The sequence below is a fragment of the Cibotium barometz genome, chromosome 6, assembly GCF_041138505.1.
Source record: "Cibotium barometz isolate CiBa-2024 chromosome 6, ASM4113850v1, whole genome shotgun sequence".
Taxonomy (NCBI): domain Eukaryota; kingdom Viridiplantae; phylum Streptophyta; class Polypodiopsida; order Cyatheales; family Cibotiaceae; genus Cibotium; species Cibotium barometz.
This window is the reverse complement of record NC_141051.1, coordinates 37,400,433-37,423,238: the sequence shown is the minus strand read 5'-3', so window position 1 is coordinate 37,423,238 and position 22,806 is coordinate 37,400,433. Positions and strand designations below refer to the sequence as shown.

Here is a 22,806-nt window from a genome sequence, read left to right as displayed (position 1 = left end):
AATTAAGATGCATCATATACTATTGGGGTATTATTGCCAAATTTATGATAGGGTTGAAAATATTTACACTTAAAATTGCATCTATGTAGCAAGGAGGTAACTTATAGCTCCATCCCAAGGGTTGCAACATCATTAAGTATATTTCCTAGAGACATTGAGGCTCTACGAACCCACAAAGGCACCAATTTTAATGCTACTTTTTTTCAACAAACCAACACAAATCATTGAATAGCAAGTTATAAAAAAAAAAGTTGTGGAATGCATTTTTGGAAATGACATTGAATTTTAAAATCAAAATATTTTATTAAAATTTTTAACTCACAATTGAAAATATATTTTGATGACCTTTGCTTCATTAAGAAGTAACCAAAATTTTAATCACAACCAATTTTTGAGATTCATAGTGTTTCAAACCTTCAAAAAAGGTTTGAATTGAATATGCAAAAGAAGATCATTAAAAATGTAAAAAAGAAAAAGAATTATTGCCTCTTTATGATCTATATAATTGATTTGAAAGAAAATAAACTAAAAAGTTTATCTAAAAAGCACATTAATACCTTAAAATAAATTTATCCTATTATGTCAGAAAAAAACCAACACTTAAGGAGCACCTACATGATGGTTCTTTGCCAAACCAAGGAAAAGTTGTAACCTGATGTGAGTCACAAGAGGTGGAGGGATATAATATTATACAAGGATATATCCACATAGGATTTGTTTTTCATATCAGCAATAGGTCCTAGGCCACCCCCAAAATATTTTTTGAGTGAAAAAATGAGTACATATTTGTGCATCTATGCACATTGACCCTCATGGGATCATCTTATGTATAAGTAACATAGCATGATAGTTAATGTTGACGATTGTTTTAATTGAGGGATTTTTACATATGGTACATAGGCAAAAGGGAAAGTTATTTAAGGTGATCCATGTATGCAAATTTGAACAAATTTTTAATTCAAAATCTAAACATGTATACATATAAGAGGGGAAGAAAAAATAATATTATAAAATGTAAAAAGATAGGGGTAAATTAAATATATGTCTACTTGCATGTGCTTATATGGGGTTTTATATAGTACTTACCCCAAGGTATTTACATATGCTAACGAGCTCTAAATATGAACCCATGATGTGCACTACCAATTCACCTAACATAATGTGTGCACATGTAGTGATAGAGAAAATCAAGGCCCATGTGATCATTTTTATATTGAATGACGATGCCTAGATCTATTCTTAGCATGTAACATTGATGGTGGTGGGAGTTGAGCTTACTTGATCACAAGTGGAACAACACATTAATGCCCTTGTCTTGGAAAATGGTTACAATGTTAGTAGAGAGTGGTAGCACAGGCCTCTCCTCCAAGTGTCCTACACCTCATAAGTAGAGATATTTATCCCCCCCCCTCCCCCCCTATTTGATCAAAGTGGGGCTCTTTTGTTGCTAATCAATGCCTATCATCACTGACCCCCATAATTAATCTCCCTCCACTATGTTGACAATCCTTCTTACAAATAGGTCAACCACCGTAAGGACATTATCTACTTCCTATCTTGGCCCAAGCTAGATAGAATAACAACTATCATGGGGAAACTTATCGAATACCCAGAGATGCTACTTCCATTTAGTCACCTCACTCTTGGTCCTTCTCATCATGAATTGGTCAAACTGCCATAAGGACTTTCTATCCTAGTTCAAGCCAGAATTTGGTTATGTTCTTATGTCTCTGAATATTGCTACTGTTTGCCCTAGCACATACATGTCATGCAAAGGATTATTAAAATCGATGATTAACAATACCTAATGATATTTTTAAAATTTTCTCTTTGATGTTAGGGCATACACATCTTACTGTTGCATGCCCCATATAGACTCTGGTTTTGGTCGTATTTCTCTGAATACTGTGTCGGTTTGTCCTAGTAACGCATTGGCATGTCATGCAAAGGGCTCTTAACACATGTGATTAATGGAATCCTTCGGTCTCTGATACATACGTATTTTTCTCATGAAGGTCATGTTCTTATGGGAGAATGATTTTATGAACCCATCTAAAAGGTTTTTCGTGGGGTATTAATACTTTGGCATGCATATCCTGTTGTTTGCATGCCATGCATATATATTCTATAAAAAGCTTTTGATTTTTCTCCTTTGATTTTTACAAATGTTAGCCCTAATGCATGTGAGGCAATGGACCTTTAATATAAATCGGCTACCTGTGGGGGACTTGTCGTGTGGTTGTTTCTGAAATTCTTTCCCATGCTCTAAACTGTGTATTATGCTATCTCTTGAATTAATGGGTACAGGTGCTACGTATCTTCATTCCTTCATAAGGACGAGCCATGTCTTTGGTAGGAGTCTTATCTCCCTTCAATGCTTCATGAGCAAACTCCATCTGGCCCATGGATTGGCACATGCAATGGAGGCCACCCCCACCACTTCCTTGAGGCGCTTTAGACCCTTAGAATTTAGTTCAACTACCATGCAAGAGCTTTCTTCTGGACCAAGACATGGAACATGGTGACTCGTGTGAGAGTTCTTTCACATCATCACAAGGGAAATGAGGGCTTGACACCTCAGAGAATCAAACGGTATGATTGAGCTGAATCCATCTTGTGTTCATGTCATTATAATTATAATTGACTTTAACCAAGTCCTGCGTAGGTGATCTTAATAGTGCATGACTACATATCAGAGCACTAGTAACCCCCACTTTTTTTCCTTGGATAAGAGACTTCTATTAAGTAGGATTTTTAAAATAAAAAGGGAGATTTCAAATCAAACAGGGGGAAAATCTCAATCTATATGAGTGGTAGTGAAAAAGATGCCATGATCCCACTCTCTCATGAACTAGCCACGTTCTCTTTGTAGCCCTTGAAGATCCTTGAATCTTGGCCCAAGTGGCCACCATGAGTGTGTGGATAATATCACACCAAATCCTAAAAATGCACTATGTATCATAAACCAAAGATCCCTCCATGGCCTCGGTACATCTAGCCCTCCAAATGTGCCAAGCTATGATGTTAGAACGATCTCCCATGCAGTGTCTAACCTCTTTTCTAGTGAGCACAAACTAGATTAGCTACATTCTGAGAGTAAGAGAGGAGCATCTATCGGAGCCTAGCCTCCTTGCAACGGCTAAAGGAGAGTACCCCATTGCTCACCGTGAATTGAGGCCCAATTGGTTGTAGCTCATATCACCTCTTCCTCCCTAAGCAATCCACAATTGGTTGTAGCTCATATCACCTCTTCCTCCCTAAGCAATCCACAATGGCCGTAAAAAATCACCAAGACAACCCAGCCATAGAAAAGTTCAATGGGTAGAATTACTCATTGTGGACATAGAGAATACAAACTACTCTAGAAGAAAAAGGAATAAACCCCACTTTGAGTAGTCCAATTCCATGAAGAAAGAGCTTCACCAAATCTCTTGAGGCCCTTCCACACATGAAATTATTTTGTGAGGATGAGCTTTCCATATCATTCTTCCAACGATGGGTAGCTAGGAGGGACAAACCTACTTGATTTCCAAAGAGGGAATGGATCAAGGTCGTCTAGCAATAGAGATCCATGATACATCCTAGAAAGTTTTTATACCAAAGTCATCAGTCAAATCAAACTTACTGACATGATCCATGGTACTTACACATGCTTCATCATGGATCAAATCATTTTGGGAAATATCTTCACCTTTTGGGAGACAAGTGCAATGGCCCAAACATAGCAAGAGAACTCAGAGAACTTCAGTTGGACTTCAAGAACACATATGACATAGTAGATTAGGCCTTCTTGGAGAGCACTATCATGCAAATACTCCTCTGCACTTAGTGATGTCCTCATTTTGCATCTCCACCTCAATTTTCCAAATCATCCTTTTGGTTCATTTTGCAAAGGCAAATAGAAATTGTCTATATATGAAAGACACTTGGTTTCATGGAACCCATTTGCACTTAGAAGGATCTCCAAGATTCCAAGTTCATGCACAACATAGTGAGATACCATACCTTGCAGGCATCGAAGGAAATCACTTGCATTGAGGTAAGGAGTTCTCCTGCCTCAAGTGCACAAATCAACAACCTTTAGGTATGTGTCACTCTAATCCCAACCTCAAGGCCTCGGGATGGCCTTTGGAAAAATTCACCCATAGGAAACCTAGTCCATTATCTTGGATACTAAGTGGACATTGACATCCCCCCCATGTAGCCAATTGGTACCCTTCTCACTCACGATTTTTCACCTTAAGATCTACCCATTGAAGCACATCAAGATTTTCCCCCACTTTTTCCACCACATACAACATTTCCTGCTAGCTTTTCTCTAGATCATGCATTGGCCAAGTTCAACAACTCATTAAGAACTTCCTTTTCTTGGGAAATGATAGCCACACCACCTTCACCAAAGTGACATGAGATACTATTATTTTACCCTTCCATAGGAGGGAAGGTTGAAGATCATTGATCCCATGATATAGAGCTTAGTGCTTCTTTATAGGCTTATAGTTAATGGTGTCCAAGTTGTGGTGGAGAGAAATGGAAGCACTTTTTCATGCTCACCTCTCTATAATAGTCCCTCCCACAACGAACCTATAAGTGGCTTCAAGGCTATTTCTATATCTTCATCAAGACACCCACCCATCAAGGCGATACCTCTCATGTGAAATTTTCACCCAAACTATTCAATACCTAGAAAAAACTAAAAATTTTCATGTTTTTTTAGTGGCCCTTGGTGTGAAACCACCTAGTTGATGTGACCTCTAAACCATCATCTAGAGTCTAGGTACATACCTATCTTATAGGAGTTTGAACGAGGGTCTTGATTCTTGGCTCCATTTCTTCCAAATTCTAGAAACATGCTTAGCAAGGCCATGCATTTGCTATGACCTCTTCAATAACATTGACTCTATCATCCCTAAGGATTTGTGGAATCCCCTAGCCTCACCTCCAGCCTTCCCAAACATCTAGATGGCAATCTTCTCAAGACACTCTATCCACCTTTGGACCTTTGACCTCCACGAGAGGACCTCACACCCTTGGTCATTTTGATCCACCCTTTTAGCTGTCTCTAGTCTCAAAGCAGTTTGCATTTTTGTTTAATTAGGAAAATAGTTTTCATATCGACTAAAATCCATTATGATTAGATAGTGGCAATGTAGGGAAGCACAAGAGAATAGCCACACCACCTTTAAGGTTGCCCAAAAGCCAAGCATGTCTAGTGGCACATTCTTTGTCTCATAATGGACAACCACACCTTCCTACTGGTGGCCATCATAGGGACTCAAGTTTTCCTAACATCATGGAACCCTTTAATCCCACGCACCAAAGATGCGAGCTCAAAAACACCATTATTACCTTGCACATCTAGCACATGCTGATAGGTTCTTTTGTGCTCAGGGAATATGCCCGATGGATGTGCCCATCTCAAACTCCCAATAGATAATAAAACGTAGATGTATGATTAAAAATCTTAGGAAAGATGCCGTGGCGTGGCCAAGTGGATATGCACAGATGCACAAATCAAAATAGAAAGCACTTGGGCAAACAATGAAGACGAGCGACACAATTGTTCCAAAAGGAATTGAGGCAACGACAGGGGGCAAGAAGGGCAACTGAGGTTTTTTGAAGGGGATCTGGAGGTGGTGGATAGCGAGTGTGGCTGGAGCGACCAGAGAGAGATGAGTGAAGAATTGTAGTGGAGAGTGTCTCGTGCAAGTCAGCTTCATTGTGGAGATGTAGACTAGAGTTCCTGAATATTTTGAAGATTACAGAGAAGAGGCCAATGCAATGTGAGAGAAGTGGATTGGTTCAGAGCAGAGGGAGTGAAGAAGTCTAGGGAATTGGCTAGGTGGTGAGTCCCCTGTGGGTTCTCTGAGAAGCATCTCTGTTAGATACTTGATCTAGTTTGATTCTTCCTTGACTGAAGTTGCTTGAAGACGAAGCTTTGAAGAATTGTCACCGGGGTCTACTTGTGAGCAACCCATAAGTTTTTCTACATTTCCTTCTCATGTTTATGCCGCCCAAGTCTCAGGGCTGTTGAGACATTGAAGTGTTTTTTGGTTTATCTGAAAGTAGACATAGGATTTGGGTGTTATCTTTAATCTTGATGTTTTTGTTGTGATGTATGTGTGGTTTTGATTGAGTTTGTGGGGATAGATCATCTGTGTGTGCCAGTCTGATAAACTGTGGAACTAATTCTTAGTCAGATTCGAGTTAGTTAGAATTGGTTGAGAGGTTATAGAGTCAATTTTATGTCAGTTGAACATCATAATCATTAGTTGAAGGTGCAGGGACCTTGCTTTGGTTTGTTTGAGTTGAGGGGAAGTGATCCTGAGTCACAAAACTGATTGTTAGAAGTCTATCAAAGATCAATTGTCTCAACAAAAATCGAAAAGATTTATGGTCTGATGGGATTTCTGTGTGGCAGCTGTGAGTCAGTTGTAGTCAGCTAAGTATCTAAAAGGTTGGATCCATGTCTTGTTAAAGTGACTTGAGGGTATTGAAGTGTCAGCAGATGTAGAGGGGAGAAAGCCTGCAACATTAGCTAAGTCAGTGGTGCAAGACATGATAGGACAGTCATATCTGAAGCAACTGTGTGTTAGTTGTAGTCAATAGAGTGCCTGTAATGTGATATTCCTTCAAGTTTAGAGCTGCTTGAGGGCCTGTGTGTGTTCAGAGAACATTTGGAGGAAGCAGATTTTGTGTCAAATTGCTAGCGTAGTTTTCACAAAACTTCAGTCTCAACCGAAGGTTAAAAGAGGGTTAGCAAGGGGTCTAGGAAGGTTATGGGGATAAGGATGTAAGGTTACCTGACGATAGAGGACAATAGAGGAGCCTGGAGGATAATTTTTTGACCGGGGACAAGTGGAGGATTTCGAAGGCAACTTTAAAGAGTTTTGTGCCAAAACTGAGAGTGTTTTTGGTCAGCCAATGGTCAACTAAGGGCAACTCAAGGTTTATAAGAGAAGATCAAGGTCATTGGAGGTTAGAGCTAACCCTAGAGGATCATTGGGATAGTCAGTTGAACTATTTGAGGAGTTTGGAGTATGCTCAAATGTTCGCCTATGTCAGCTGAGTGTACTGATGCTTGAATTTGGTGTTTTCGATGGGTTGTGGTGCTGGTGGTAGCTCTCTCCTCATGGTGGTAGCTCTCTCCTTATGGTGGTGTGCTTCAAATGGGCTATAAAGGCAGGTTCTCTCGAACACAAGACTATTTTGGTGCCCCCACTGAGGAGGGCTTTGAAGCACCCCTTCAGGTTGTTTGCAAGTCTGAGAGTTGTCAATAGAGTAGATGGTAGCCATGATGATGTACCAAGTGTTCCATGGACATGCTGAAGAGGATCCAGAAGAGTTTTTGGAGGGGATGGAGTTGGTAGCTTTGACCTTTCATAAGAATAGAGATGAGGAAAAGTTGACATTGTTGTTTGTCAATGTTGCTAAAGGGAGATGCCAAGAGGTGGCTACAAACATGGAGAGCTTAGCCTAATCAAGGTCATGCATATGAAGATACTAAAGGGGCTTTGGTGCAGCATTATGAACATGGGAAATCCCTAGATGCTTTGTGGCAAGAAATTCAAAAGTTAAAGCATAATCTCTTTGATGTGTTTGATAGATTTGTGGACCATTTTGAAGACTTGTGGGATAGATGGGATGCTTCCTTGAGAATAGAGCACCCGTCGATTTTACTTAAGAAAAATGTGTTTACCTAGTCCCTACATGTGGATCTACAGGAGAAGGTGGAGCTGAAGAGACCCGTAAGCTTTGAAGAGGCCTTGAGGATAGACAGAGAGAAGGAGTGGAAGCTATAGAGGTTGTTTCAAAAGCAAAGAGGAGTTTTAGCTGAAGACATACTAGTTTATGTGTCTTTAGTGCCCCTTCCTAGGGAGGATGGAAGGTTATAGCTTTCTTGTGCTATTCAGAAGAGAAGAAATGAAAGATGTCAGGAGAGGAGAGGAAATGTCAACTCAACAAGAGTCAAAAGAGAAGCATCTAGAGAACAGAATGGATGATGTTCAATGTTTTAACTATGGAGTAAGGGGTCATGTGGCCCTTCAATGTTTGCAACCAAGGTAAGCACCAGGTGGAGTCTATGCTGTCATTCAGAGACCAAAGGACAAAAGGACTGTTGACTATTGGAATGAAGTAGGAGAGGGTCAAGTGCCAGGATAGTAGCCACCCACTAGGTTAGGTGAAAGTGGCTACATTTTATTTGCTAAATGTTTGTCATGCTAATGGCAGTCGGTAAGATGTAGATCCCTGTGTGAGTGGTGTGACAGAGAATGCAAGGGCAATGGATCAATATGTTTGTGAAGTTGAGAGTGTAGGCTGTGGCTGTGGACCCAAAGTTGGTGATAGGAGATGGAGAGGAGATGTTGGCGAAGTGGAGGACGAATGCCTAGATGATGAGTCTATTATAGAGAGACATGAGATCCTTAGTGTGCTAGAGATATTGCAGGAGCCTGACATGAGGATTGCTTCATCAGAGGATGCCGATGTGGAGCTTGCAAGTTTGTTTGATGCTATGGAAGAGTGTGAGGTGGAGAGTCTATCAGAGTTGCCTTTCTCTGATGACACAAGTGATGGTGAAGCTGGGTGACGAACGGTCTGAACCCCAACGACTAGGAAAACCTCCCGGGCAAAAAAAAAAGTTCACCCGATAGGTTCAGTTTGGCTGAATTTGGACAAGATTTGGCTCCCTTTTTGTGATTTGATGCGAAAATGATGTGATTGGATGTGAGTTTATGTGGGAATGATGTGATTTTATGTGGGAATGATGTGATTGGATGTGAATTGATGTAAAAAAATGTGGGAAGATGAGAACTAATGAGGAATAATGTAAAAGGATGTGGAATGATGAGAAAAGATGAGGAATAATGTGAAAGGATGTGGAGTGATGAGGAAAGATGGGAATTTTGTTTGGAACTGTATTTGTATGTGAAACCTGTTTTTTAAAGATTGTTTTAAGTCAAGAATGCTGGGGAAGCATTTTGATCATCTTTGTGAATGCATGTGTACATGAATATGTGAATTATAATGTGGATAATGCTGTGGATGTGTTGCTGGATGACACCTTGGAGGATGTCTTTGTTATGTTTGATGAATATGTGGATCTAGATGTTGCTGAGAAAGTTAATGCCTAAGTGGATACTGGAGTATGTGTCGATGATGATGAGGTTTTGGATGCTATGAGTAAGCTGTGGGATGAAGTGGCTGTGGGTGCTAATCAGGAGGTCAAATAGATTGTTGTTTTGGGCTCTTTGGATGTCAATGCTCAGGATGTGGCTAGGAAGTTTTTGTGTAATGGTGAGGCTGTATTGGGGGAATGGAAAGAAGGTTTGATGGGGGAGCAAAGAGCTCCAAATTGTTCTGAGATGTGTGACCTTAGAGTTGACAATGATGGAGAGGCAAAGAGGAGAAAAGAAAATAGATATGTGCATGGAAGATGCAAGTTGATAGGGGGAAGACCCTGAAGTTGTTTGAACATGGTGTGCAGGTCTTTGATCGAAGAGGATGGCTCGGTGTGGCTAGATGGCTTTGGAAGAGGGTGTTATATCCATTTGATCCAGGTGGGGGATCAACCATAAGAATTTGAGCTAGCTAAAGGGTTTGTACATAAGGTGTTGCCAAATAAGTGGTTGAGCATAAATGCTCTAACCAGGGGATTCTGCAAACTATGATAGGTTTTTTGTGATTAGGGAATATGCCCAATGGATGTGCCTATCTCAAACCCCCAATAGATAATAAGACATAGATGTATGATTGAAAACCTTATGAAAGATAGCATGGTGTGGCCAAGTGGATATGCGCAAATCAAAATAGAAAGCACTTGGGTAAACAATGAAGACGGGCCGTACAATTGTTCCAAAAGAAATTGAGGTGATGACAAGGGTCAAGAAGGACAATTGAGTTTTTTGAAGGGACTCTGGAGGTGGTGGATAGCGTGTGTGGCTGGAGCGACCAAAGAGAGATCAGTGTGAAGATTGTACTGGAGAGTCTCTTGTAGGTCAGCTTCCTTGTGGAGATGCAGACTAGAGTTCCTACATATTTTGAAGATTACAGAGAAGAGGCTAGTGCAATGCGAGAGAAGTGGATTGGTTCATAACAGAGAGAGTGCAAAAGTCTGGAGAATTGGCCAAGTGGTGAGTCCCCTGGGTTCTTTGAGAAGCATCTCTATTAGATACTTGATCTAGTTCGATTCTTTCAGCTGTTTGAAGGTGAAGCTTTAAAGAATTGTTGCCATGGTCTACTTGCAAGTGACCCATGAGTTATTTTGTGTTTTCTTCTCATGTTTATGCCCAGGTCTCAGCGTTGTTGAGACATTGAAGTGTTTTTCGGTCTATCTGAAGGAAGCAGACAGAGGATTTGGGCGTTATCTTTAATCTTGATGTTTTTGTTGTTATGCATGTGCACTTTTGATTGAGTTGTGGGGATAAATCATCTGTGTGTGCCAGTTTAATAACTGTGGAATTGATTGTGAGTCAGATCCGATCAGAATAGGATGAGAGGTTACAGAGTCAATTTTATGTTAGCTGAAGGTGTAGGGACCTTGCTTTGGTTTGTCTATGAGTTAAGGGGAAGTGATCCTGAGTCACAAATGACTATTAGAAGTCTATTAGAGGTCAGTTGTCAACAATCGAAAGGCTTTGTGGTCTGATGGGGTTTCTGTGGAAGCTATGAGTTAGTTGTAGTCAGCTAAGTGTCTAAAAGGTTGGATCCATGTCTGGTTAAAGTGACTTGAGGGTATAGAAGTGTCAATAGACATAGAGGGAAGAAAGCCTACATTAGCTGAGTCACTGGTGCAAGATTTGAGAGGATAGTCAGATTTGAAGCAACTGTGTCTCAACTGTAGTCAATAGAGTGCTTATAATGTGATATCCCCTCAAGTATAGTGCTGCATGAGGACCTGTGTGTGTCAGAGGACATTTGGAGGAACTTTTTGTCTTAGTTGAGGGTTGTGAGTCAACCGATTCTGTGTCAGATTGTTGGGGCCATTTTCAGACAGTTTCAGTCTCAACAGAAGGCCAGAAGAGGGTGAGTAAGGCGTCTAGGAAGGTTTTGGGAATGAGGATGTAAGGTTAGCTGATGATAGACAATAGAAGAGCCTGGAGGATAATTTTCTGACTGGGGACAAGTAGAGGATTTCGGAGGCAGATTTAGAGAGTTCTGTGTCAGCAGCTGAGAGTGTTTCTAGTCAACTAAGGGCAACTGAGGGTTTATAAGAGAAGATTAGGGTCATTGGAGGTTAGAGCTAACCTAAGAGGATCATTGGGATAATCAGTTGAACTATTTGAGGAGTTTGGAGTGTGCTCAAGTGTTCGCATGTGTCAGCTGAGTATTGGTGCTTGAATTTGGTGTTTTTGATGGGTTGTGGTGCGGGTGGTCTCATGGTGGTGTGCTTCAGACGAGTTATAGAGGCACGTTCTCTCGAGCACATCATTGTTTTGGTGCCCCCCACTGAGGAGGGCTTTGAAGCACCCCTTTAGGTTTTTTGCAAGTCTGAGAGTTGTCAATAGAGTAGATGGTAGCCATGATGATGTACCAAATGTTCCATAGACATTCTGAAGAGGATCTAGAAGAGTTTTTGGAGGGGATGGAGTTGGCAACCTTTGCCTTTCAGAAGGATAGAGATGAGGACAAGTTGACATTATTGTCAATGTTGCTACTAAAGGGAGATGCCAAAAGGTGGCTACAGACATGGAGAGCTCAGCCTAATCAAGGTCATGCATATGAAGATATTAAAGGGGCCTTGGTGCAGCATTATAAATAGGGGAAATCCCGAGATGCTTTGTGGCAAGAAATTCAGAAGTTAAAGCATAATCTATTTGATAGATTTGTGGACCATTTTCAAGACTTGTGAGATAGATGGGATGCTTCCTTGGATATAGAGAACTTGCCAGTTTTACTTAAGAAAAATATTTTTACCCAATTCCTACATGCAGATCTAAAGAAGAAGGTGGAGTTGAAGAGACCCGTAAGCTTTGAAGATGCCTTGAGGATAGCCAGAGAGGAGTGGAAGCTACAGAGGTTGGCTCAAAAGCAAAGAGCAGTTTTAGCTGAAGACATAACACCTATGCGTCTTCAGTGCCCTTTCCCCAAGAGGATGGAAGGTTATAGCTTTCCTATGCTATTCAAAAGAGAAGAAATGCAAGATGTCAGGAGAGGAGAGGAAATGCCAACTCAACAGGAGTCAGAAGAGAAGCAACTAGAGAATAGAATGGAACCAAATGACAATAGGGTTATTGACTATTGGGACGAAGTGGGAGAGGATTAAGTGCCAGGATAGCAACCACCCACTAGGTCAGGTGAAGTGGCTACATTTGATTTGCTAAATGTTTGTCATGCTAATAGCAATCGACAAGTTGTAGATCCATGTGTGAGTGCTGTGACAGAGAATGCAAGGGCAATGGATTAGAATGTTTGTGAAGTTGAAGAGAGTGTAGGTTTTGTGGCTATGGACCCAAAGTTGATGATAGGAGATGTTGGCAAAGTGGAGGAGCAATACCCCGATGATGTATGATAGAGGGGCAAGAGGTCCATGCTAGAGATACTATAGGAGCTTGAGATGAGGATTGCTTAATAAGAGGATGTCGATGTGGAGCCTGTAGGTTTGTTTGATGCTGTGGAAGAGTGTGAGGTGGAGAGCCCGTCTCAGAGTTGCCTTTCTTTGATGACACAAGTGATGGTGAAGCTGGCGTGGACCAACAATTATGTGTGCATGAATACGTGAATTGTAATGTGGATAATGCTGTGGATGTGTTGTTGGATTACACCCTGGAGAATGTTTTTGTTATGTTTAATGAATTTGTGGATCTAGATGTTTATGAGCAAGTTAATGCCCAGGTGGATACTCGAGTATGTGTCGACGATGATGAGGTTTTGGATGCTATGAGTAAGCTGTGGGATAAAGTGGCTATGGGTGGTAATCAAGAGGTGGTACAGATTGTTGTTTTGGGCTCTTTGGATGTCAATGCTCAAGATGTGGCTAGGAAGTTTTTGTGTATTGGGGGAATGGAAAGAAGGTTTGATGGGGGAACAAAGAACTCCGAACTGTTCTAAGTTGTGTGATCTTAGAGTTGACAACGATGGAGAGGCAGAGAGGAGAAAACTAAATAGATATGCATGGAAGATGCAATTAGTTGATAGGGGGAAGACCCTAAAGTTGTTTGAAGACGGTGTGCAAGGCTTTGATCCAAGAGGATGGCTCCGTGCCGTAGATGGCTTTGAGACATTGAAGTGTTTTTTGGCCTATCTCAAGTAGACAAAGGGTTTGGGTGTTATCTTTAATCTTGATGTTTTTGTTGTGATGTATGTGTGGTTTTGATTGAGTTTGTGGGGATAGATCATCTGTGTGTGCCAATCTCATAATTGTAGAACTAATTTTGAGTCAGATCTAAGTTAGTAAGAATTAGTTGAGAGGTTACAGAGTCAATTCTGTGTCAGCTAAACATCAGAATCATTAGTAGAAGGTGTAGGTACCTTGCTTTGGTTTGTCTGATTTGAGGGGAAGTGATCCCTAGTCATAGCTGACTATTAGAAGTTTGTCAAAGGTACGCTGTAACAGAGCGATTGTAATGTGATATCCCTTCAAGTTTAGAGCTACTTGATGGCTTGTGGGTCAGAGGACATTTTGAGGAAGTTTTTGTTTTAGTTGAGGATTTCGAGTCAACCGATTCTGTGTCAGATTACTGAGGTAGTTTTAAGATAGGTTCAGTCACCAGAAGGTCAAAATAGGATCAGTAATAAGGGGTCAAGCAAAATTCTCAGGATGAGGATGTATGGTTAGCCGATGATAAGAGGACAATAGAGGAGCCTGAAGGACAATTTTTTGACTAGGGACAAGTGGAGGATATCGGAGGCAAAATCAAACAGTTCTGTGTCAGTTGAGAGTGTTTCTGGTAACCAATGGTCAACTAAGGGCAGATGAGGCTTTATAAGAGAAGATCAAGGTCATTGGAGGTTAGAGCTGACCTGGGAGGATCATTGAGATAGTTAGCTGAATTGTTTGAGGAGTTTAGAGTGTGCTCAAGTGTCCATCTTTGTCAGCTGAAGATCAAGGGGGATGTCAACTAAGTGTATTTGTGCCTTAATTTGGTGTTTTTGCTGGGTTGTGCTACTATTGGTAGTTCTCTCTTCATGGTGGTACCTTGAACGGGCTATAGAGGCAGGTTCTCCTAGACACATTAACACAATGCAATGAGCCCGAGGAGGATTAAATCAACCCTATGAGGGAAACTATTTGTTATATTCCATTAAATATCATCCACACCTTCCAAAGTCCTTGAGAACATCCATAAAGCAACTATCATTTCATGCAAAAGTGCTAAGCTACTTCTCTCCTTATTTGGAACATGGTAACTTCTCACTCGCGGCAACACATGCACTACTTGATTATTACAAGCTCCTAATGTTGATTTTTCCCTCCCTTTGATGTAGTCTCCATTGGAGAGCAGCCAAGCTTAGAGGGTGTACTCCATTCCTTTCAAACCTTTCCTCTAAAGAGGGGTGGTATCATGTTCCTTGCTTTTGCACCTTTCCTCTATGGAGGGGTAAAACCTCTTATCATGTAGCACTATATTTTCATAATTCTTTTCTTTGAGGGAAATCTATGAAATTTCTATTTATTGACTTCTTGAAAAATGTTTTTTCCCCCTCAAAGCAAGCATTTGAATTCTCTTTCCGTTTAGCATGCAAAAGGATGACTGGACAGGTTTGCTAATTATTATTTCCATGCATTGTCTTAAACTTTCATTATACCATCGAATTTGTGATTGAGCCTACAGGAATTTCCTTGGTAAATTGGATAGGGGGATCATCAATCATCATGGAAAGTTTAGGTAGTTACAAGAAGAGCTTGAAAACCCCGCTAGACTTTCACTACTGCACCTAACTTTAATCCCTTTGACTTCAATTTGCTTCGGTAATGTAGAAAAAACCTTTCTTGTGAGGTGAAAGGTGATCTTGCTATTGGTCATATCAGAGCCCAATCACACCACCTACAATATGAGAGACAGTTTATTGGAAACAATATACCGCGTGACATTGGAGAAATTGAGATACACAACACTACCTTTCCAAACACCCTATCCTTCTTCAAGAGAATTTCTGGGCCTCTTTTTCAATGGACCAGATATATAAACACCGCTAACCAGTTAGCATTGATATAAGCCTGTACTTGGATAATTAGGAATCACCTTTCAAATGAAGACAACAGCATCTCTCTCTCTCTCTCTCTCTCTCTCTCTCTCTCTCAAAACCCAGTCTTAGTGCTTCATGCCATGTTTCTCTAAAAGCAAGGCTTTTCATGCTTCATGCATACCAAAGAAATGTACCCCATGTGATGTTATTTGAGGGCATTGATTTACACAATCAATGAGGAATCTTGAAAGAAATTTAGAAAAATACACCAACAGTAGATGAGATAACCCAAAGCTAGGTTGCCTATTGACTCTACCCAAACGAAGGGATGAAGCTTACCATTGACACTTGACTGCCCCCTTTTTCTCCCTTAAATTGCACCTAGCTTTGATTTCTCGTTCCTCAGTAGCATTTACCACTCTGCACACAACTGCCCTGAAAATGTAGTGGCTTTGTTGTGAAATGCTCCATTTCCCACGTCAGGCATGTTCTAGGCATACGGTTCTTATTTCAAGATCTAAATTACACCCCAACTTAGGACTGCACAGTGATGGCAGCATCCCAGAGTCGGAGTAGACCATTCCTAGCTCCACTACATATTCTCCCTTTCTCGGGATCTGATGAGATGCACCTTACCTGCACATGTGCATGTGAGGAGGTAAGTACTTCGAAGTGTTCCAACAAGACTTCACCCAAAAACAAACTTGTAATAATGTCACCTACCACAGCAGCAGTACGCTGTGGTGTTCTAAAGAGTTGCCAACCAGCTGCCCTGTTGCTGCTAGCCTGCACACCCATCCGTTGCTCTGGCCGCTGGAACAAGGACATGGAGTTATCTGCTGCACCGATTGCCAGCCACTTCTCCCCAGCTCGCAATGACAGAATGGATGCTGAATGAATCCCAACGTTCTTGGTGCATCTCAACGTCCCTGCAAGTTATGGCCACATGCTTAAGAAAACAAGAAGTTTATTTAACATATGGCAGAAAACTACTCAACAAAAAACAAATTTTGGTAGGGAAACGTTTTATTAACCTTCATCTCTCTCCCACATTCGCACCATGCCATCTGCTGAGCCTGCAAATCAGCCATACAGCAAGGCAAAACATACTTTAGCACCAAGAAAATACCCCCCCACCAACACCCCCCCCCCCCCCCCCCCCCCCCCCCCCCCCCCCCCCCCTCTCTCTCTCTCTCTCTCTCACATGGTTGAAAGACTTTGGCTGCAATAGGCCCTATAGCTCACATTTTTAATAGGACTGTTTGTGAGGGGTTTCCCCCATTTTGGACTACCCCACACCATCGTCCCCATTCAAAAGGCAGGAGACCTCTTGCACTCCAATAACTACCGATCCATCGTGACTGGCCACATATTGGCCAAGATTTTGGGAGCAGCCTTTGAGACTCGGATAAGCTCATGGGCAGAGGGACACCGACAGAGGGCCACAGGTTAAGCACGATTCAGAATGAACTATTGGGCCCAATATCATTTCTTTACACTACAGGCTACCATTGAGGAGCTGGATGTCGATGCAATGGATCTTTAATGTTTGTGGATTTCAGGAAGGCCTTGGACTGAGTGCCAAGATCATGTCTTTTCACTCGCACCCACAGAAGCTCCACTCTACGAGCCACTGACTGGTTGGGGGTTCCGGCTCCAAGTGGGTATGTCAAGAGATTTGTAGCACCATTTATTGAAATTCCTAATCTAGCCAGGAGCAAAGAGGAATATTTGCATGATTAATAAGACAGATTAATCACTAATTTGATTAGAGAGACAATTTAGCATGTACCTTTTTGGAAAAATGATTAATCACTAATTTGATTAGAGAGCCAATTAAACGTGTACCTTTGAGTAACTGCATATATTAAAATCCAAAGGAGGTTATAAGCTTTTATAGCTTTTCAACATAGGGACATTTGTCACTTGCTTCCACCCCCCTTTGACACATGCAATGCATGACTCATCATTAGAGCCTTTTTGACATGTAAGGGCATGACTTGCCACTTTCTAGAGTTGCCATCTTTTCCTTTTGAACTCTTTCAACCAAGATTTACGCTCAACCTTAGGGTATGAGATCATTTTTCTAACACCCCCCCTTGATCTCTGATCTCTAGACTTGGGACTGTCTCATAGAGATACCAATGAGGTAAATTTCAACTCTCACCCTAAGTACTTAAAAAGAGAGCAATGACCCTCGATGGGAGTAATTACAAGACACAAAGATGCTCATCTTCAATTGAAGATGATTTTGTTGTGTTGTCAGTGAACTCCATGGTGTTTGTCGAGTGTTTCTTCTTCTTCTTCAACCACTAATATTGAATCAAGTTTCCAAGCTTGCCGTAGTAGGTGCTCCCAAATTTATTCGCTCGACTGTCAGTCTCAAAAGTTTGCCAACCTTAGAAGCTAAAACCATCATTTTTTTAATTAAAAAAATCCCTTAAGATAAGACGGTCCAATAGATTGAGACATGACACCTGCTCTTTGCCGATGTGATGGTGCCTGGTGGCCTTTTGCTGCTCTTGCTGCACGATGTCTGCCTGGAGGCTTGGTGCGCTTGTTGCTTGAGGTTGCTATGCCTGCTAGAAACACCTCCTTGCTTGAAGGCTTGCAGCGCTTGTTGCTTGAGGTTGCTATGCCTGCAGAATCACCTCCTTGCTGATGGAGATGAAGCGCCTGAATGCTTGGGCTGCCTGATGGCGCTGAGATGCCTTTTGTTGCTGCCAGATTTGTTGCTGCTCGAGAACACTTAGCCGGTTGGATTTGCTCTGGCATCTGTCCACCCTCACAGTATAGTAATTGCTGCTAGGACTGTACACTGTGTCCAAATTTACTTGTGAAGATTGGTACTGATCTCTGCTACTCTCACCATGTGATTTGAGGCGATCGCTGTTATGTTGTGATAACTAAAACTTAACAAGCCTTATAACCCTACGATAAGGTTAATTACAATTGAGGAAAGCACTAATTTACTGTTGTGTGTCAGCCATTGTTACCTACCTAATACTAATCTTCAAGATTAGGGCCTAATCTGGAAGGGTTAGGGGGCCCTGAGATTAGGGAAAGCATGCGGATATAGGTGGCTAAGGTTCATTATTAATAAACCACGTGAACTGGCTATTTATGACTGGATGGTAATTTCTAGCAGTTGTTATCACTATATAAGTGAGGGGTGGATTATTATCATGAGCGACTAACAACTGGTTTGTGCCTAGGGACTAGAGTAGTCATACTCTCACCGTGGACATGGCAGATCACAGATAGTCTTGCCGAGGACATGTATGGGAAGGCTCTGGTGGTATGGGACGCTAGGACTGAATTGGCATGAATATGTGAGAGTGAGATTTAGAGGGAAGTTTGGAGATGCGGACTGTGGTTGGGTGGTGAGCTTGCATGCAACCTTCTATGTTGTTTGTTGTTTGTTGTTTGTACTAACCTTGTGTTTAATGTTAGCATTGATGGTGCTAGGAGTGGAGCACGTGCAAAGAGAGAGATGGAGGTTCAAGCCATGATGAGTTGGTGCGCAGAGATAGAGATGTGATAACAAACAAGAGAGAGATTGCACAACTCAAATGTTGTTCACACCCATAGAGGATGTTCACACGAACTAACTCCGAAATACTCAACAAAACCCCCCTTTCGAGTGATAGAGGTAATGCCTCACAAACTTTCATTAGTCACAGTGATATGGACTCTAAACTGCAACCATGTGATACAAAAGAAGATAATGCCAACACCCAAACTCTCATGTTGAGCCTGATATTAGAGCTTGACCACTAGATGACAGCCTATATTATCTATCAAGACAACCCCCCCTTGCTCTACGCAGGGATAAAAAGGGAACGATGGAGCATTACAAAAAGGAACACACATATTTAATTTAGATTTGGGAGACTTCGCTAGCACAGAATCCATGACTCAAACATAATATGAAAAATATAATTTTGGAAGTTTGAAAACTTCCCTTGAACGCATGTCAATGAAGTGTAGTACCTTTCTTGGCAATGTTTCCATGCTAGTGCTGATGCAGATTTTGTTGCGGAAGGCAATGATGCCCTGACGCAAATGGTTGAACCTTCCATGGCATTGTGAAAGCTCCAATTTGATGTAGGAGGCTTGATTTTGAAAAAGCCTCATTTTTTTTGTAGATGAAGAGACTTCAATTTGGTGCAATTTTGAAAAAGGCCTAAAATTTTGTGGATGTTGGAGCGATCCAACTTGATGATTTCTCCATATTTCTGAAAAGCCCAAATTTTTCCAGATCCACAAGCTTCAATGTTGCCCTAAAGCCCTAATCCCCATCGGGGGGCTGATGATGGGCACATGACAGCAACGAGACGATGAGGTAACTATGGCAACGAAGGCGGGAGAAAGGGCGGTGCAGTTAGGTCCACACTGTCATGGTCTGAATCGGACCTCACGTGGGCTGATAGAAGGCGCCACAACTCAAACGATGCTCATTGTAATAGAACCACCCACGTACATGCTTTTACAGGCATCAAACCTCATCTTTTGACCAAAACCTAATAAGGGATGTTCACAAATGATGCTCATTGTAATAGAACCACCCAAGTACATGCTTTTATAGGCATCAAGTCTTATCTTTTGACCAAAATCTAATAAGGATTGTTCACACCCAAAGAGAGTGTTCACACCAACTAACTCTTAAATACTTGGGAAGATCATACATTTGGTATCAGAGCGAACCTAAATATGGAGGCGGAAAAGCAAGGTTTGCATGTCCCATTCATGGTTGCAAGTATGTTGAGAATCCACATATTTTCTTGTGGTATTCTTTTGATCTCAGTTGAGAAGGTATGGTGCTTTTTCAAGTTTTCTGTCACACATGCTTGAAATGTGTGGTTTGGAGGGTAAAAGAGAGGGAGAGAGAAGGGTGCGCGAGAGAGGGTGTCCATGGTTGTTTTTGCATGTAGAAACCCTAAGCCTAGACAAACCCTAGAACCAATTCATGTAGGTATGCCTAGTTGTCATGGTATGGGCCACGCATGGACTGTAGGCAAAGAAGTGCATGTGTGTTGCAGGCTATAGCACGGATTGCAGGCAAAAAAGTGAACACCGCATGTAGCCAGCACAGTTGTGTTTGGTAGGCATCCAAGGGGTAAAGCCCATGTGATAAGAGGATGAGCCAATTCATGTAGGTATGCGTAGTCGTCATGGTATGGACCATGCATGGACTGTAGGCAGAGAAGCGCACGTGTGTCGCGGGCTATAGTAGGGATTGCAGGCAGAAAAATGAACACCGCATGTAGGCCGCAGTTATGTTTGGTAGGCATCCAAGGGGTAAAGCCCATGTGATAAGAGGATGAGTACAGACTTTTTTGGGTGATAACTATGCTTCTAGTAACAATGACTTTTGTACAATATAGGAGATGGGACTCAAGATAAGGCCATCTTCAAAGAACTTCAAAAGCAGTGGAAAAACACCTTGAACTGGCTAAAAGCAATGTCCTTCAACTGGAAGCAATCATGGAGGGACTGTTGCAAATTCATCTTAGAGTAAGCATATGCCTCTAGAGGTGTCTACCCAAACATGGCATTGTTTCTCATCTTCCATATTGTCCATAGAGCCTAATATCTAGTCCATAGAAAGAAAACATCAAAATCACAAGAGTTGGGCACACTAGTCCCAAATATCCAGAATTTCTTTACACATCGCCTGCCTAGAAAGCATCCTGTGATACATCAGTCAATCGTTAAAGAAGCTTCCTTGTCTCCAAACAATGCCATAATAGATGTGGTATAGTTTCCAAATGAGCTCCACATCTGCAACATGTGGCTCTAGCTATCCCTGTTTAAGCGAGCATCTCTGCAACAGGGAGGACACCCACCAAACAGCGCCAAAGAAACAATCTTTGCTTTAAAGGTAGCTTACTTTTCCATATACCTTGGAGGTGTTTTTTCCACCATCTTTCACTCTTACCCCATAGAGTGTTGCCATGTACATGAATCCAAGGTGGTGGAAGCACATGGTTATACATGCTAGCTGCAATTATCTTATCCAAATGTAATCCCTCTGAGTATTGTCGGTTTTCCCTTTCACTTTCCAGTCATGCAGCCTATCATTTTCAACAAGCGAAGGCAATGGTTCATATGGCTATAATAATCCTTTAATCTTCCTCCAAATCGCTCTATGATGCAAACCCAAGGTATGCTCAGTGCACGCCTACGGAAAAGATAGCACAGTCCCTGTATCATCCACAACATCCTGTAGTGTGCATATACCCAAGAATGTCAAAAAGCATGCTTTACATGGCTCTTGCATAGCTAGCAGTTCTGCAAACAAAGAGGATCAGTGCATACTTTCCAGTCGCATAGAGTTACGTCCCACCCATTTGAGGTCTTCCCAATGTGAATTAACCTAAATTCCATAAGCCATAGTTGTGGGCAAAGTCTAGTCAGCAGCCTCTTGCCATTCTTTTGCTTGATTTTGAAAAAGCTTATGACAGAGTGGATTGGGATTTTTTGGAGGGCAATATGGCACACATGGGGTTTTCCCAAGACTGGATTAGAGGGGTGTCCTGCATATACAGGGAGGCTCATAGCACTGTTTTAGCTTGTGGGGGGCGCGGTGAGCGTATTCAGATTTCCCGTTCAGTGAGGCAGGGCTGCCCCCTCGCCCCTTTACTGTACCTCATTGTAGCTGAGGCTATGAGGGGCTGCCCCTGGTGTTGTGGGTCTCAGGCTGCCTTTATGCACGGAGGAAGAGATTTTGGACTCTGAGTAAGCAGATGATACGGCGTTGTTCCTTGAGGCTTCACATGCTTGTTTATGTGCTTTCCGGACAGCCTTGGAGGCCTTTTGTTTGGCAGCAGGAGCTACTATCAATCGGCATAAATCAGTTGGTTTTTGGATCACTGATTCTCCTCTTGCAGATTGGGGTACAGATGTTGATTTTACTTGGATTGAGAGGGGATGCTCTGCCAGATACCTTGGTTGTCAGGTGGGCGTTGACATCTCCCCTGCACAACAGTTTGCTCCAGTGCTCTTAAGCATTAAAAGCAAACTTCATCACTGGAGTAGGAGGAAGCTTGACTTGGCCTCTAGAGCTTTGGTGGTTAACCAAGTTTTGCTAGCCACGGCTTGGTTTATTGCTTCGTGCTGGATTTTTCATAAGGGCTGCATTGGCCAGCTTCGTCGCCTTGTTCAGAACTTTCTTGGTCAGGGCTTGATGGAAATGCACACACCAGGGCCAGAGTTGCTTGGGAAACCATATCAGGCCTAAGCAGGAAGGGGGATTGAATATCATTGACCCTGAGGTGCAATGTAGGCGGCTTTGCTTTGTAAGCTTGTGGTTAGGGGCTTTCTTTCAGGCATTGAGCCGTGGAAGCACTTTCTCATGCAGCAAATCACGAAGTGTCCCTGTTCGCGGAGGTGACTGGACTCTCAGCTCACGCTTTATTTTTTCGGATGCAGTCCTTCATTCCCCCTGGTTAGGTCCCTCCTACGGGCCTGGGACTGCCTAAGGAGTTTTTTGGTACACATCCCCCCGCGTTCAGTGGAGGAAGCTAACTGCCAGCCCATTCTGTGGAATGATTTGATCTTAGATGTGCATGGTAGGCCTCTTGGGGCAACGATGCATATTCTTTGGGCTGGCTAGGAGACCCTATGCCCCATAGTGCTGGCTTGGAAGAGGCTTCAGAGCCTCACCAAGGTGCA

The 22,806-nt window shown here is 42.1% G+C and overlaps 1 protein-coding gene across 2 annotated transcripts in view; it reads right to left on the bottom strand.

Annotated features, from left to right (window-relative positions):
- Positions 1-15,272: 15,272 nt before the first annotated feature.
- Positions 15,273-22,806, bottom strand: part of SCD1 (stomatal cytokinesis defective / SCD1 protein (SCD1)) — a 194,191-nt gene continuing 186,657 nt past the window's right edge. For both annotated transcript variants that reach the window (XM_086799538.1, XM_086799539.1), the window contains 3 exons: positions 16,164-16,205; positions 15,853-16,058; positions 15,273-15,765 (listed from right to left, as the gene is read on the bottom strand). In XM_086799538.1, the coding sequence (XP_086655664.1) occupies positions 15,664-15,765; positions 15,853-16,058; positions 16,164-16,205 (350 nt within the window). In that variant the 3' untranslated portion in view covers positions 15,273-15,663. The remainder of the gene's footprint in view (positions 15,766-15,852; positions 16,059-16,163; positions 16,206-22,806) is intronic.